The sequence below is a fragment of the Monopterus albus genome, unplaced genomic scaffold (genome assembly GCF_001952655.1).
Source record: "Monopterus albus unplaced genomic scaffold, M_albus_1.0 scaffold104.1, whole genome shotgun sequence".
Lineage (NCBI taxonomy): Eukaryota > Metazoa > Chordata > Actinopteri > Synbranchiformes > Synbranchidae > Monopterus > Monopterus albus.
This window is the reverse complement of record NW_018127984.1, coordinates 927,659-945,719: the sequence shown is the minus strand read 5'-3', so window position 1 is coordinate 945,719 and position 18,061 is coordinate 927,659. Positions and strand designations below refer to the sequence as shown.

General features: G+C 40.7%; 1 protein-coding gene across 1 annotated transcript in view; it reads right to left on the bottom strand.

Moving 5' to 3' along the window:
• Positions 1–522: 522 nt before the first annotated feature.
• Positions 523–18,061, bottom strand: part of pcxb (pyruvate carboxylase b) — a 294,075-nt gene continuing 276,536 nt past the window's right edge. The window contains exons 24-28 of the mRNA XM_020610143.1: positions 14,962–15,136; positions 14,114–14,187; positions 4,592–4,732; positions 4,065–4,166; positions 523–3,225 (exon numbers count right to left, since the gene is read on the bottom strand). Of these exons, the coding sequence (XP_020465799.1) occupies positions 3,076–3,225; positions 4,065–4,166; positions 4,592–4,732; positions 14,114–14,187; positions 14,962–15,136 (642 nt within the window). The 3' untranslated portion in view covers positions 523–3,075. The remainder of the gene's footprint in view (positions 3,226–4,064; positions 4,167–4,591; positions 4,733–14,113; positions 14,188–14,961; positions 15,137–18,061) is intronic.

Here is an 18,061-nt window from a genome sequence, read left to right as displayed (position 1 = left end):
TTGTTTGTGACTTGCACATGTTTCACCTCTGCTTTCTTGCGTCCTTGTCTCTTGCTGTGCTCAGGGATCTCTGCTGTGGGAAACATGCAACACACTACAGCACAGATTCAGTTCAAGTTGACTTTATTTGTAAGCACATCTATAACAAGAACAAAGATCTCCTATTTATTACTACGTTTCCCTGTCTGTGCACTCCAGTTCTTACTCATTCCTAGAACTTGCCCCAACTTTGAAGAAATAAATGTAAACTTAATTAGTAAATGACAATGATTAAAGTAAAATGTTTCAAGTAGGATTATTTAGAAATAAGACAATGAAATTAACACTGACAACTTGTTTAGTCTGTGATGAAGCTTCCATGGAGATGTTTTGAGACTGTAGCTGGCCATGCCGACTAAACTGAGGAAATAACAGAGTTTGGTTGCTTATATAAAAACACGCAAATGAAAGCAATAGAAAACCGAAATGTCACAAACCCTATTTTCATACTCTGTGACAGTTCACCTTTAGATGCATGAGCTCAAGAACACTATATCCCCCCTTTCTTAAACAAATAACATTTCCCTGCTTGTGTGTACCTTTTTTATTTTATTTTATAAGATTTATTCTTCATTTCCCCCCCCAGACACTGAACAGTGGTATATTGTCATAAGCATAGTTTGTTAGAATAGCTGCTGGCTAAGACATAGAGAAACACGGTTACTGCATGAGTTGGATTCCATCATCTTACATGTGCAAATTCACACTGTGGAAGGAAGGAGAGAGGAAAACATGATGAACAGGTGTTTGTGCAGACAGATGAGACAGGAAGAGCAGATGAGTGGGGAGAGTTAACAAGGAGAAGAGGAGGGAATGTTGCTTTATTGTGCAGCAGCTCATCAAAAACTCTCATTCCTACATTCCCACCACTTCATCTCTGTGTCTTTCAAAAGACTGAAATACAGCCAGGAGGTACAGTGAGGCATGGCAGTAGGCTGGGAGAGCGAGGAGACATATCAGCCTTCTAATCAAACACGGCATCACTGCTCAGTATTGATGCATAGTTCACAAGGTGACTCGTTCTCAGAAGTAATGGAGCAAAATCGCTGGAAAGAATCCAGTGAAATACAAAAGGGACGCTCCAGTTTTATGTTTTGATCGATGTCCTCTGGTGTGCTGATGTGTTGGAAAGTAAGATGCTGTGGTTTCTTTTCTGGCTCACTGTCCCGATCACTCTCTGCTTCACTGTATCACAAGGACATTGTAGCTACACGCCGAGTTCAGCGTAGATCACTTTAAGGTCCACGACCCTCAAATTGTTAAACGGCTTGTAAGCCGACACTGGTGAAGTTAAAACAAACACTAATCTTGTAAGGGTTTAATTTCAGTGTTTTAATATCATCTGACAACTGAGAAGGGTCACTGGCTGTTAAATGTTTTGGACATGGCGTTACCATGGAGACGTAGCCACACCGCCGTTCAGCATTTGTGATTTCCTTTTCTTTTGATCCAGGCAGCGCTTGAGGGCTAGGAGTGTTGGCGTGAATAGTTTGCATAAGTGCGTGTGTATGAATATTTCATTTCTTTGTGTTTTTAGCTATGGAGGTGCAACATTATGGGGACTGGTTGGTTGACTTAGTCTTAAAACTAGTTTGAACACACACATGGACTCATTTATGCAAACACACATGCATTACAAACAGGAAGCTGACTGCTGCTACTTTGAGTCTCCAGAGTCTCTTATTAGTCTGGGTAATTTCACATCATTTAACAGAGAATTAATTCATAAATTAATCAGCAGAGCCTCAGAAAATAACATCACAAGCCTCCGTTATACCAACATGTAATCCCATTTAGACCTAGCATTAAAATCCCCATTACAGACAGAACGCCATTAGCCATAATCTCTGCCTGGTTCAGAAGAGACAGTGTGAAGCCACTACTGAAAACTTCCTGCATCAAACTTAAAACCTGGAAGCCACCTTAAGACTGAACTGGTGTAGCTGGGCCCCCCTACAGCTGGCTTTGGATTAAGACAGTCACATCTAAACCAAGGCACTTTGTACAAATCACATCTCTAATCCTGTTTGGGAGTTTTCAGTGTGCCCTGCAGCTTCATTTCAATAATGTCACTGTGACTTACTCCTGTGCTGGGATTTTAAAGACAGGTGTGAGTGGGGAACATTCGCAGTACCAGTGTAGATCTTTAAAAAAATAAGCCACACAACTGATACAGCAACAGAATACATTTTTCACTTTGGTGCAACACCTGACATGTCTGTAAATCTGTGTCCCTGTAGGCCTCAAATTGTGCCACGTGCTTTTTGTGCTTCTCTTATTGTGAAAATATCTGATTATCTAAAACAATGTAGAAAATCCTGTGATTTCTTTCCTTCGGTCCCTGTGTGCTTTGTGCTCTTTCTCCAAGAACCACTTTTATTTATTTCACATTTGAAGACAAATCTAAATGCCAGCAGTGATTGCACATTCCCAGAATGCACTGTGACTAGTGTCAGAGATTGATAATGTCTTGTAAAGGCGAGCACGCTAAAAAATGAACAAAGGATTTGTTGATGTATCCTAAAGTTGACCCTCCTTTGTCTGAGCCCTGCTGATGAAAAACATTTAGTCACCTACTCAGGTTTAATACATCAGGCAACATTCACAGCATAGAAATCATCACATTTAAGACTAGTGTTAGCCTAACGGAATGTATCACAATACAAATATAATATTCTATTTTCCAGAAGTTGGCAGGACATTAGCAAATCTCAGATGGTTTTTGTCCTCAAAATAACACTTGGGGAAGAACAGACTTTGATAAGAGGGACAATTCAATAAGGAATTCCCATCAATTTAATACATTATTTAGGGTTGTTGCATCATCAGGTGTCTGGATGTGTAACCAAACTGAATATGTGTAAATTAGGGGCCAAAGTGTCCGGCAGTTCAGCTTCAGAATAGAGTTGGTTTTTTTTAGGATTCCTGTTTTTCTGCGTCCTCCTGTTTGAAACCCCTCACCCCACCCATTCCTCCACCTCTCACCACCGTCTGGAATCAGATTGTCTAGCTCCCCCTTCCTTCCGCCCTCTTACTCTACTCCTCGATTTCCAGTATCAGGTCATCTCCCTCCAGGGAGGAGTCGGCCGTGACATGGACCGCTTTAACAGTCCCGGACACTGGACAGTTGACCACAGTCTCCATCTTCATGGCTGAGAGGACACACAGCGGCTGATTCTTCTCCACCTTTCACGACAAAGATAGTTGTACAAATCACCGAATAGTCACTGTAGTACAAGGTTCACATGAAAAGTACACTCAACACATAGGACATAAAGGCTTTTTTTTTTTAAACAAACAACTGCAAGCACACTTAAAAACTCCCATGTTCGATGCAAGAACTTAAAATACTGACTGAAAATGGAAAAATCAGGAATTGACTTGGAAACTAATCAAACAATACATGAATGAGCTTACATAAAACCACTTGGAGGTCTAGATCTACTAGAGTTAAGAAAGAAAATACACACTGTGGTGGAGTCTGTTAACTAAAAACTCACAAACAAGACAAATGGTCTTTCTGGGTTTATTCACACTTGCCCAGGCTGGCACCCCGAGCGTCAACAAGCAGAGCCGTCGCCGGCTGAGAGCCCTGAGCTCTTTTCTTTGTCTATTTTTATGCCTTTGCTCGAGTGTCCTTGAGATGCGCAGAGCTCATAACCCCTCACACAGTCTGTTGCCAAGCAGATATTAGGCAAATAGTCATACAGATTTGTGTTATCAGATCATTCTGAAGACATATCAGTGCTGTATTCCCAGGGGAGGAAAAGACAAAACAAGCACAGGGGGAGGTTCTGTGCCAAGGCTTTCACCTTGACATCAACATAGTAAACAGTTATACTGTATTAATACTGTAATAAATATGTAAAGTCATGTGGACTGTATTTTTATGGAAAGTATGTGAGGGTTATTTTTTTCCCCTCCACATAAACTGCCTTCTTTTACAAGATTCTTTAACCCAAGGTAATCAAATCTGATAACTGAAATGTTGAGAACAAAGCGGACAAGTGGATTAACAAACTAACCTTGGAGCCGACTTTCACTTTGACCTCCAGGACTTTTCCAGGCATGGGAGCCCCCACCTGGCCCTTGATAGACTTCTGAGCCTTGGGATGGAACTTCATTTCCTGGGTGGAGGGACAGGGAGATGTCACGCATCGTCTGTCCACTCAATCATCCCCTCACCCCCTGCCTCCATTTATCCATCATCCATCCATATAGCCATTCAAACAGCCAGCCAAACTTTCCTCCCTGCTGAGCTTCCATCTACCCCTCACAGCCATTTGTTTCTATGAATAAAAATCACCCATGATCACCAATTGTGCTGTCATAAAATCAGTTTAACATAGGCATATCACACAAAAACCTTCCTCCCACCTCTTCTAGTCAGCTGTTTAATTCACCTGTCCTGAGATCTATCTATCCATCTACCAACCCATACCCCTCTTCATTGATCCATTCCCCCTTCCTCTGCCACTATATATCCATATCTCCCTCTGTCAACCATCACCTATCCCTACATCACCTCCTTCCATCCATCCCCTCTATGTACCTTCATGGCAACAGTGTCTTTAACCAGCACAGATCTCAGCTGTCCATTCAGCTCAAAGAAGACTTCTCTCTGGCCGGCCTTGTTCAGGTCACCCAGCGCCAGCGCCTTGATGTGGAGGGTCTTCCCTCTCTCCAGCTCCACCTGGGAACGAAGCCACAGAGTAGAGGAGGAGCAGGGTAAGAGGGGAGGAACAGGTGCAGAAATTGTGTTTGAAATTGAAATGAATACATGGATGCTCAGTTCACAAGCCCACAGCTAAAGCAATAAAAACTGAATGCAGAGCTTGGTGAAAAAAAAAAAAAGTCAAGCTAGTGGAGTGAGATGAGCAATGTTTCCTTCTCCGTCACTATAGGACGCAGTGTTTCCCAGCAAGCACTGTGTTGGAAGACAAGGAAACATGGAGAGGTTACCAATTCATGAAGGAACTCAATTAGCCTCACTTCATGTAAATGGCTTAATAAATCAATCAAGTAATGCACCATTTTACGCTTGTTTTTAACTCAGTCTGAAACCCAAATGAACCTTATGGGACAATAATGTTTTGAATAAGAAATGTTGCAGCTCCTCAATAGTCACTTTTCACAGCAGACACGGTGGCTTAGTAGAAATAGCACAGATATTACTAATAAACTTCCCTGTAAACCAGCAAGCACAATATCAGGACACTGGAATTCAACCATCATTGTTATTTACACCTGTAAACTGTAAGGAAAAAGGCCTATAGGGTCCTGTCATAACAGAACCAACAATAATCAGAGATTGCTCCTGAAATATTTAGTCACTGATAAATGATTCAACCATAACTGTGTTCAGTTCATGTGGACTGGATCAAATCATTTCAAACCTTCATTTACTTTTTAATGGCAACCTCCAAAGAGAGTGTGGCCCCAGGGAAAAAAAACCCCCCCCCCCCCCTTTTTTTGAATGCTTCTGGAAATGATCTTCCAGTAATACAGAATTCCATTTACAGTCATTGCTCGCAAGCTTTCTCACAACCCGCAGGCAGAATTAATGCAAGTTTGGCCTTTGAATATGCGTCTAATATTGCAGAATCCTCCGGTTGGTCTATTTTACTTTTCCACCACAAACACACGGCATTAGTGTCGGCTTGGGAGCAAACAGAGAAGCTTCTTTTCAGGCAGTTTCAGTCTGGAAGTTCATTTAACCTATATTTTACCAGGGAAAACCCAATGAGGCTAGAAACCTCACTCTCAATGGCGCCCTGGCCAAAACAACACCATGTAAAAAAACATAATGACAAAAGCATTATATGTAAAGTCAGAAAATAAAAACTGAGATATTAAAGGATAAGGTCAACAATTTTCTATATTAACAGTATTTTAAACAACAACAGGCATGGACAGTAAAGGACTTATTCATCAGTGCAGTTCCAACAAATTTACATTTTGACAATCTTCAGGTTGAGTAGATGGTTCAAACAAACTGAACTAAGTTTAGATGTGAAGACAACACCAAAGCACAACTGTTTTAGCCATTTATCGATTAAAAACACCAAACTTCAACCTGAGATATAAGCTCTACATGAGACAAGATGGCAGACTAGAGGATGTGAAGCATTTCCCCAGCCAGTGTGACGTTACCTGCCACCTGTAGAAGTTGTGTTTCAGTACAAAGACATCCTATTCCTCTCTTTCTACAGCAAACCGGCTCGTCCCTCTTCATATCAATTCTGGTCACCGTTGCATTCTGTCTCGCTGGACTTTCCCTTGACGCTGGCCGCTGTACTTCTTCATTTATCTCACGCCTCTTCCTAAATCTCGTCTCAGTGGTTGGAAACTAATTTTTTTCTGTCTTTCCATTTCTCCAACTTTTCTCTCTGGCTTTTCAATCTCTGTCAGTTCTCCCGTGTGTGAAAGCTTTCCATTTTGTATTATTTTTTTGCTGCCTATTTCTGGGGCCACTCTGTCTTTCATTCCATTATTAATTTGCCTGTTTTGGCTCCTTTTATCTATTGTCCGTCTCTCCTGTGCTCTGTCTACCCACCGCTTTGTCTCAAGCCTTCCCCCTGTAATCATTTTTGTTTCTCACATTGACATCTCAGCTGCTGAGCCTCCACTGATATTCCAAACTAAGAGTCAGAGGAAAGACAAAAATACAAGCTGCTGCAGGTATGTATTGATCTCGGTTTCATTCCGTCTCTGTTTCTGTGGGCGCTCTGACTCTTCATCTGTTTCCCTCACTCTGGATCTGGTAACAAAACTTTCCTTTGCATGTTTTCGCTCTCTCCTCAGCACTCCGTCTTCATCTCTCTCCACCTTTCTTTACATCGAATTTCTCTGCAGCTTATGCTGTTTTGTCACGCTCTTGGCAGCTCTTTGCAAAAAAACAAAACACCACAAAACAAAACTGTCTTTCCTTTTCCAACTGTGTGGCTTCTACACTACATTTCCTCTGCTCATGAAAAATATACTACATCTCAGGAAGGATTGTGTATCATGTTGGTCTATACTACAGAGATAAAAATACATGTTGAGTGTGCTGTGTTGATACCTGAAACAGACATATTTATTGCCAATGAGCGGGATCCTCATTTATGACCATAGATATTTCACCGCCAGCTGATATTTAGATTTTTTTTGCAGCTGCTAAAGCTCTACCACTTCCTTTGTTTATTGCATTGGCTGATAAGAGTATTAAAAGCACTCTTGCATGCTGCCTTTTTAAGTTTACACAATTGCCCCCCTTTTTTTTTATTGTGAATACACTATGTAATTAATACCTGCTGAGAACTGTTATGTAGCATGGCATTTGGACACAGCTCCAGTTGTTTACCAGAGAAACTGACATGTCTGAGTGTCAGAAACCCTCCAAAATGTGTGCATAGTTAAGTCAACAGCATAACTGAAATGCAATGTTTGTGGTAAAGTACTGACAGCGAAGATGGGGGATTACATGCTTCTCATGTAAACATCTTTATTGTCCCTAGACCATCAAACACACTAAATAAATGGATTCAAAGCTGCTAAAATTCCATCAAACCCAAGATAACCTTCCAGCCTCCTCCTGTTTCGCTTCTTATTACCATACTTACAATAGGGTCTCTTGCAATGTATCTAATGTATTCTCATCCACACTGGCCTCACATAAGCCTGTGGCCTCTTGTTTATGCAGTTAGTTCCTTGAATTAGATTTTTTTAAATGTCAAATTCAACCTTTTATCCATTTAGAGCCACAGTCTCTTTGACTGAAACTAGTCTGACTTTATTAATGACTTGAGTGGTCTGTGACAGAGTCATGCGATTACGGCGCTGAACACGCCTCCATGTGTTGTGTCTGAGCACATTAGCACTGTCAGGAGATTGTATGACTGGGTATACGTTTGTGAAAATTGGTTTATAATTCCATCAAACACGATTAATACCATTGTGACTCATAAGCATAAGTCAGAAAAGTCAATGTTGTTCTTCTGTTTGTGCTGTCTAGATGTGTGGGTGAATGACAGCAGAACTGTCACCCTTGAGTGGGTGTACAGTATGTATGTGTACATGAATGCACTCTAAATAGCCCATACCGGTCATATGATCTTTAGAGAGCAATTTCAGAAACAGGTGCAAGTGTAGTGGCTATGTCCTCCCACCACATTTAGCAAACAGAAGAATCTTCTTAGCTTGCTGTTCACTCGCTGGCTGATAAGGCCCTTATACTGTATTTGCAAAAGGCTTGAAATGAAGAACTAAACAATAGCGAATGGCTACTGTGAAAGCCTTTATATCTCCTTCCCACAGCATCAGCTTTATGTCTAGCTCAGCGCCCAGAAAGATTAGGTGCTTAAATCTGTTTTGATCAAGATTTCCACTATGTGCTTCACACAGTAGCTGCCAAGAGCTCATAAATAGAATACGTCTCAAATATACAGCTAATAGTGTAGTTGCACAAGTACTGCAAGAGTCATCTGTAATGAGCAACTTGCTGTATTCTGCTCCTACAGTAACACTGTGGATTTACTGCGGATATACTTGGTGTTAGGGTTGTGTTGATTGGTGATCAGATCAATTATCAATGACCGAAGACACAATTGCAGATGCTCTGTGTACTCCGTTTGTCTGCTCCTCTAAATACCAGGTCTGTTCCTTACAGACCTGCATCTCTAGCTGAAGCCTGAAAGCCACTTTAGAATACAGCCTACAGTAAATGCATGTATACACACATGAATCCAGACCCAGACAAAGATGGAGGGAGAAATTCCTGTTCAGGAGAACCAAGCCATTGCTACAGACAAACTTACAATTTTATGATCACTACACTGTCTGATATAATGAACCTAAAATACAGGTTGATGACAGCAGCTGTGCTGTGAGATCAATCATATTGACATTTCAAATGTGTGATGAGACAGTAAGAAAGATGAAATAAGGAACCCCTCACCCCTGTCCCATACAATTGCAGAAAATAAATCTGAACGGTCGCAGCAGCTGCCATTCACTTGGCAGACAGTGCCTCTAATATCTTTTAACACCCAAATCGTCTTGGGGATCACATATTCAGACCTTGTGTCTCCAGCAACTCGATTTCTCAAGTGATGTCTATGTTTTTGCATTTTCAGCTCATTTTTGAGCATTTCATGTAGTTTAACACCTCTATTACAGTGTCAACAAAGCAAAACATTATAGGCATCGTACCTTATAGCAGACTTTATGGTAAGACTGTTGTACTGGATCCCATTAGATTCTGACCTGAGCCTACTTTCATAAAGAGCGCTAGTAAAAATGAACTGATGAGAAATGACAACAGTGAGATCATTGGTTCTAAATACAAGAACCACCGTGGAATTCTTCAGAGTAAAAGAAACAAAACTAAGAAACCTTCTTCTGCTTGTGGCAGGTCATTTTGACATATTGTCATTCTATTTCTTGCCCCATACCGCCAATTGGAGCTGATCTAGGGGGGAGTTCCTATCGCTGTGACAACGAGGGGAGGTTTGTCTCTGTGGAGATGACTGATGTTGAGCACAAATCATTCTAAAAATGACAACAATTCTGACAGATCTCAGATTAGATAAACGGAAGGAAGGGGATGTGAATACTGATTTAAGAATAACAGTTTGGCATTTGGAAAAAGTTTGAATGAGCCACTGAAAGCCAGGATAAACAAGTTCTTTCACAGGCAAGCTGGAACGTGGATATTAAATCTTTCTTTCCTACTCTACAGCTGCAGCTTTTGTTAGTCGTTTTGTTGTAGGAATCTGAAACATCGCATCACTCACCAAACTGTGGCTTCAAAACAAATTAATGTACTCAAAATCTAAAGGAGTCTATCAAAATCCTTTAAAGATTTACTCTTACCCGTGGTCGGTGGTCTAACTGTGGGTCTTGTTCCAGATCTCTAACTTACTGCACCCCCTGAGGTTATTGATAAGAAAGGAGGGTGGGAGGTCTGCCCGGTCTTTAGGGTCAATACTAGATCAGCACAATCAATGCAGCTCCTGATTCTTTGATAATAATAATACAGCAGCAGAGTAATGGTGCTCCCCATGACCCCTGTAATATAAAAATCAATTAACAGCAGTCTGGAACCTTTTTGCTGCAGTGAAGTGGAGCAGTAATTAAACATGGTTGACTTTAGCTGCTCTGAATCACTGTTAGACAAATCTGCACGTGTGTTTCTCATGAGAGAATCAAAGGAAAATATTCCTAAGAGCAAAGGAGATGGATATTTATAATGAGTAATGTCGGATAGGGCTTTACTGGGACTACAACTAATGCTGGTTGGTACATGAGCCTGACTGATGCAGAGTCTAGACAAGGAGCCTGGTGCAAATGGTGAAAGGTAGCAGGTGGCTGAAGGGAATGTATACTCCTTTTCATTATGTCGTGGAAATGATTATTTCATCAATGCGCAGATAAACCTTCTGAAAGACATTTCACCTGAGCTTTGGTAACAATGTTCAAGATATATAAAAGCTGAAAGAAGAATGGAGTGATGGCTCTACTGTCCACGTTTTCTTTTAATACGAAACTTCACAAAATGTTAAATGTCTGTCAAAAAGTGGATTTTAAAACACCTGGGAAAAAAGTGAAGTTTCTCTGTTTGAGACAGATGTTTAAAAAAAAGATCCTATATGTACATTTTTGTCTAAAAAGGCTCAGGTACTGACGATACATGAACTCTGCCACAAAGCAGAAATACACCAGCAGTCGGCTGTACGCACGCATCACTTCAGCATAAACACTGAGGGGTTCTGGCCTTTCCAGAAAAGAAAACAGTTTCAGCTACTTTACTTGCTTACAGTGTATACAGCATGCCTTTAAAGGTGGGAAATCAATTCCAGGGTGAATTATTATCTAAAGAATGAAGCAGGGTTTCCTGCATTTAAATAAATAGCAACTTTCTATGTAAATGCTTCAATTTACAGAGAAATTCTGTTTTTTACTGCAGATGAATAACATCAGTAGTTTGCTACAATGGCAGAGCGCCATAGGGATGATGCATTTTTATAGGTTAGCATCACCGTGGTTCCCTTGACAAAAAGCTGATGGGATTTTTCTATAGGTTTTTGGATTATTGTGGAAAATAAGATCTGTGACAAAAACATTTTTTTCAGCAACATAATCTTCACAAGTGAACACCACTTTTATCATTTTTGAAGTCTACATACAATCGAAGAGAGAAAATCTATTGTTAGGCTATGAACAAGCTACACCACGGTTGCATGACTTCAGCATCACAGCTTCCAACTTGTAATTTATTTACTTGCCTCTTCTACAAACACCTTTCCTCTTAGCATGACCTGATCTAGCCAGTGATCATGGCTGGGTCAGTTAGAGTAGTTTACAAGTGCAGGAGTATAAACAATAAGGGAATAAAGGCAGACAACTGAGTAGCTGAGTCTCCATGTTAGGTGGGATGACGTTCAACGCCCCCGACAACGTCTGCAGTCTCATTTAGCCACTTGTTTTAAAACATGTAACAGCATTAAACTTAATGTTATTTATGCCATAGAACAAAAAGTGTAGGCCTTGTGTTAACCACATACCTTATTTCACATATCTAACCAAAAACCCTTTCAAAAACCTTGGGCCAAAGGAACCAGAAGCGCAAAAATAACTCCAGGTTTTTTTTTACGGTCTTTTTGAGACAGGTGTGTGAAATATACATGTATACAGACGTGGCTAGAAGTGTTGAAGAAGACAAAAGACTTTTCTCTGAAATAACTGGCATCCTGTGTTCGCCCTCCCAAATGAGTGTCAGCTCTTTCCATAGATGTTCAACTAGCCCAAATTCAGAGCTTCAGAATGGTCCAGTTGTTTCTTCTCATCCATTCTTGGTGCTTTCAGGCGCATGTTTTAGGTCATTATAATTCTACTGAAAGCACCATGTGCTGTGACTATCTCCACAGACAAATCTCCTCTCTTCTTTCTTCTATCCACGTCCAGTGTGGTGCACACAGTGTTATTAAACAGCACTTTTCAGGAAGGATGGAGTATCGTTTCAGTGAGCTGTCAGGGTGCCAACACTTTTAGCCAGGCCTATATGTGTAATGTTTTAGTTTATTTGAAAGGAGGCCTAGATATACACTGTTGTACTAGTGTCACATTCCCCGAGTCTCTACAACAGAGGGGAAAAAGTCTGATCTTCAGCAAACACCAAAGGTAATAAAACAGTCCAATAACTTCCATTCCTCAAGGTAAAAAAAACAAAAACGAATTCGATTCCCTAAACTACTTTATTACACAGCATAATTACCTTTAACACAGTTTTATAAGATGTCTCCCATTACCATTTCTCATCAAGACTCCAGTCGTTCACCATCCTCTCCCCGTATTACTGTGCACACTCACATCCTGCAGTACGGGGGCACAATTTTCCCATTCACACCACCACCTGCTTCTCAAGTGCACAGCCAAAAATACTACACAAAGTCGCAACAGTGCCGCAGTCCAAAACGTCAGAGCCATCATCTTTGACCTGTCTCACCTCCTGGTTCGACTGCTACAAACTGCTGCCATCTGGTTATCTGGCAAATGTGCCAAGTTTGAAAAAGAAAAGTCCTCACAGCTTCACTGCTCCAACAGCATGTTCAACAACTGGACTGCTTTTCTCAACTAGTTTCTCAGACTAGTGAGTATTTTACTGTGCCCGTGTTGTGGTGTTTGAGTTCACACCTCAGACAAATAAAGCCAAGGGAATGCCCACATGCTTCATTACGGGCCTTATGATTCTCTAAATCTGTGTCATTGTAAAGAAAATCCTCCCTATAACCTAATGTAGATGTTAATAAGGTAGAATGTGGTACAGCCATTAAAACAATGTATGTGTTCTGTGTGATAAACTGAGTGACAGGCTTATTGTGATTCAGCAGCAAAGCAAAGCTCGTCTTTGATCTGACATTTGTCGCAAAGGCTACCGTCACTAGTTTCAACAGTCTCTTTGAAATTCACTCTCTAACCTACAATGGAACCATCACTTTAGTTTAAATCTTGCTCATCAAAGTAGTAACTGCTGTCATTCTCCTGAAATGCTCTGTATGAATCTTCAAACCTGCTGTCTCTTGTTCTGAGAGGAGCTTTCAATCAACGCAGCAGACGTCTGGAAATATTTTGGCTGACCGTATTTTCATGTTTGTTGAAACCAAGTTCCAACCTGCCGACTCTGCTCATGTAACCTATTGGAGTTGACAGGAAATGGTTTCTTATTTAGAAGTCAATACTCTCCGGGAAGGTTTCTGTTTCTAATTTGTTTGCATGCAAGGCAATTCAACTCTTTCTAATTCCTGCACTGGACTGCATGTTCAGTTGCCTCCCTCTTGGAGGCTTTACAAATGTCTAAGCTGCACTGTGGTATGAGATAGTGGCCCTCAGTGCCTTTCAGTGGCTCCCTTCCAAACGTTATATAACACAATTAATCAGTTATTTCTGTGCAGGAAGGCCAATTTGATGGCTAGAGGGATCAGAAATGCTGTTTGCTGTATTTTTGGTGGAGTGGTAATATCTCTGTCCTCCCCACCGTATTATCAGCACTTCACTGTGGCTTTACACCAAACTACATCAAACCCTGGCCATCTGCAGTGACAGGTAATGCTGATAATATCTGGTCTTTATTTAACTGTTATAACACCAGAATGAACTAAAGAGCTAAATTCATTATTAAATGAATGAATGACTATTAATATTAAATGCATTATCACAGCATTAGTGAATTAGGTGTCATGTTATACCGGTATTGATAACTGTGATATTAAAAAAAATAAAACATTGACATGATGTTAATATCACACTTATGACAATATCTGGAGCCAGTGACTATCTGGTTGACACTCCAACTCAATAGGTGGCGGTACTGCACTTTAATGCTGGTTACCACCCAATGGGTAGAAAAAGAAGAAGAAGACCACCATCACACAGTAACTAGCTATGCAGCGTTGCATGTTATATCCTACCAGGCAGTATAGAGAATAAAGTTAATGATGAATTTGAGTGATAGCATTATTCTGTTTTTATCAAAATTTCTGTAGCTATCGTGATAATAAAACTACAAATAAATCTAGAGTGTTAAGTTGTGTACCTCAAACTCCTCGGCGATCTTGGGGCCATCCAGAAACAGCCTGGTGCTGAGACAGTCCACTGGGCCAAAGTTAGCTGGAAAAAGACATGACAGCAATATCGAAGGAACTATTCAGTGACTATGATTTTAAATCTTGTTGACAGTGTAAAATAACCAGAACTGATCTACTATATGTATGGATTTGATATCAGAAATGGAGCTGAATGCTGAGTTCATGTTCAGGGGTGTTTTCAGGCTTCAGCTTAGGTGGTGTAGGAAGTAAATAAAACCCCTCACAAAGGGGACTAACACTTTAATGCTAACATTTCTTTAATCCTCAAAGCAATAATTAGGCCTGCATTAATGCAGGCAGCTGAATGATACCCTGGCTGCTTTAAATCACTCCCACTCAAGTCCAGTTCCTCTGGCCAGCATCCTATAACCACTGTCCACCATCACAGCACATGCTGAAGTATCTCTCTCTAGTTTGCTTCTGAATGACAGGTGACTGCTGGATTCTGTGTTAGAACCTCCTTTAGGGTTCAACTGTACTCTTCCCAGAATTTGAAGCATGTGTTTGGTCTCCTGTGTATAAAACACCTGAGAAGCCAAATCTAAAAATTTAAAACATTTCTGCACAATGGCTGATCTTGACTTAAGATCGATTGGTGCTAATTTCAAGCCCCAGTAACACGACTAATGAGAATGAAGGAACTTGCATATTAGAGAGCAAATGCCATGGAGCCAGACTTGTTTGACATACCAAATCCAATTTGATTAAATATACATTAATCAACCAATAACTCAAGTTCCAAATAAAACAATTTACCACCAGTACATGAATAAAAACATCAGATCTGCCTACTCACAAGTGAATTCTTTGAATTCCTGGAACACCTTGGGGTACATGGCTGCTGACATCACATCCTCAGGGGTGATATCGTCACCGTGCGCAGCACGGAGGCCCTCCTCCAGGGCCTTGAAGTCCAAAGGTGGCAGAGAGGCACCAGGGCGACCCTCAATACGGGGGAGGGACTTCAGCACCTAGGAGAGGATGTTAGAAGATCAGAGTATGAAAGGAGAGGAGACAGGAGAAGATAAATGATGTGCAGGTATACAACAAAAAAGAGAAAGAAGAGTGATTATGAAAAGTTTTTATTTGAAGTCATAATCTTTTGCAATGTTTTCCCACTTGTAACACCCCTATGGGACTTGTGTGGGCTGCAGATGTAAAACCTTCACAATGTACATCACAAATATACACCTCGATAAAAGCTGCAACCTGTCACAGCATTTAAGTGACACAGAGACTTGGGGTGAGAGGAGGAGGAAGACAGAGGTTCACAGGGAGCTCTTTGGATGGAGAGAAACACTTGAATCGGAGAGAATATACAACCTGTTAATGCATGTTATTTTGAAATTTGCATAAAAGTGGCGCCACTGTTGTGTCAAGATCTGCAGTGATTTCCACTTTAGTTCCCTCCATCTCTCCCACTCTGTTAATTTTTCTCTCCAGTAAAGTATCATCAGCCCAGCAGATGACTGCAGTGGTAGCACATGCTGTATGCGACACATCATCTGTGGTCTTTCATAGAAATAGTCAAGACGAAAGACTGAAAGAACGAGGATAACTGCTGAAAGGGGCGGCTGTTAAATTAATGATATGAAAATAATTAGAATAATGATACAACATTTTATCTACCCCCACAGTTGTTGTTAGCTGACACAATTTGTGGAGACAATCCATCTGAGGTTACTAATGTCTAGTGAAGAGATTATGCCAAGACCCGGGCATTTGGAGTCTGCTGTTGAGTTTATATTTTCAGGCTTATGTTCTTGATGTCAGAGTCTATAGATGCTCAAGGGGAAGGATGCAAAGGTGCTGGATCTTCATAAAATTAGACTATTTAGCCTGCCTCTGTAAATGATTCTTGAGAATGTACTGTGTGTAGGTCACTGTTTATCTTGGCTTCATTCAGGTTACAACAATCATCGCCTAGGCTAATATGCTAATTGGTAACCTTTAGATGTGCTTCACCAATTACACTGATTGAGTCTCCTGTGTGCATACATACAGTGCATATACAGTATATGCATATATCCATGTTATGTTTGTGAATGTGTGTGCTGGTGTATTCTAGTCAGTGTGTGTTTCCTATCTTCACTAGTCTTTTGTGTATGTGTTACATATTGGCACAGTGATTCATGCACGTGTGTGCGTCTTGCGGGAATCTCCAAACAAAGGGCCCAGTACGATGCTGTTAGTCACAGAGCTAACAGTTTGAAGACAGCTGACTCATGTGTGCGTGTGTGAGAGACACTTCAAAGACGGCAGGCTCACTGAGGCCCTGCTCATTAATGTTTTGTCCTCGGAGGACATCTTAGGCCCTGTTCAGACTGAGTTTCAAAGGTGTGAAAAAACACCTAAACTGCCAGATCGTTTGAGACACAGATAGTGACCGGTTGTGGGTGTGAGGGTCTGCATTTTACAAATGACTGGAAGAAAGTCTGTTTGCTCTTTCTCCTCATTTCTCTTAAAACCACACAACAACAACACTCCCACTTTCTCTTTGTTATTGTCAACAATTGTTTTCCTGTGTTGCTCTGAGAGATGGTGCAGTATTTTTTTCACAATAATCTTATTTCTTGAATTCACTTTCTTTCTGATGGCCTCATTTTTTTCCTCCACAACAATCCACCTCCGCCCCCAACACCATCTCCCCCTTTCTCTTCTTCCTCTCTCCTGTCTGTTCTATTTGTCTACCCATGCCAAAATGATCAACAGTATGACAGAACTAAGTTGGGGAAATGCCTCAATTAACATTTTGTGTATTGACAAATTTAGGCTTTGCTACACATTTGTGTCAGTCTGTGCATCTGAAAGGAATACATGTAAGAGCAAGCTCTATTAAAGAAATGTGCCATGCCAACATATCCTCAGCTACCACACATAGGGATGCAGATCTCACATGCAGTGAAGTAACTGTAAATAATGACCAAATTCCTGCCTCCACTCAGTGACTGTCACGAGGCAAACAAACACTACTAACACAGCTCAGTCTGTTTATGGAAATAACTCCATAAATAAAAGAATACTTTTTATTAAGTTACATAAATTTGGCACCAATTACTTGGACTTCAAATGTACCCCAAGATATGGTGTGAGCGACAGTAACATACAGTATATCAGATTTATCTCAAACTTGTAGCTTGCATGTAAACACAGGCACGCACAATAAGCATACAAGTGCAAACAGTGAAAGGAAATCACAAGCTGTACCAAAGCTGATTTTTGAACTGAATTGAATCAGAGGGATTGAGTGAGTTGGTTCTTCCGTAAACTGTGCATGAGAAAGCCTCCTGGTGTTTGTGCAATAAACATCGAGGGCGGATTGTCTCTTGTGCGCAGTCATTGTGTTGTCACAGTATGACTATCTGTAGGGGAGATTTAGGGGAATACTCCTGACTTTTTGACTGAGAGGAGAAACTGGCAGTACTTCACATATGGGATGAGGATTTATTTAGAACAGTGTAATGCAGACTACAGCTCTGGCACACTGTTTAAATGCTCAGTGAATGAAGCAGGTTGGCTGAGCCTCATGGAAAATATACTGTACAGCAACAAAATGTCGGAACGCAAATACTCCCTTCTATAGTACAGAAACAACAGAGGAAAATGTCAATAGGAAAACTTTTAACTTAAGCATTGTTAGATATTTTTAGTCAGATAGATATTGGATAGATACTTTATGTATTAGAAATGTTTAGTGGAGATAGGATGTCTAGTTAGACTGTTAAATGCTTAGGCCTGCTCATGAGTTTCTACAGGGTACATCTGGTCAAGGATAACTAGAGAGAAGAGTTGATGACTGTCAGCAGACAGGGTGTTTAATATTATTATTATGATGTGAATAACTGTAGCCTTAGCCATAATATGTTCTTATGTTTAAGTCACGACATGTTACTAGA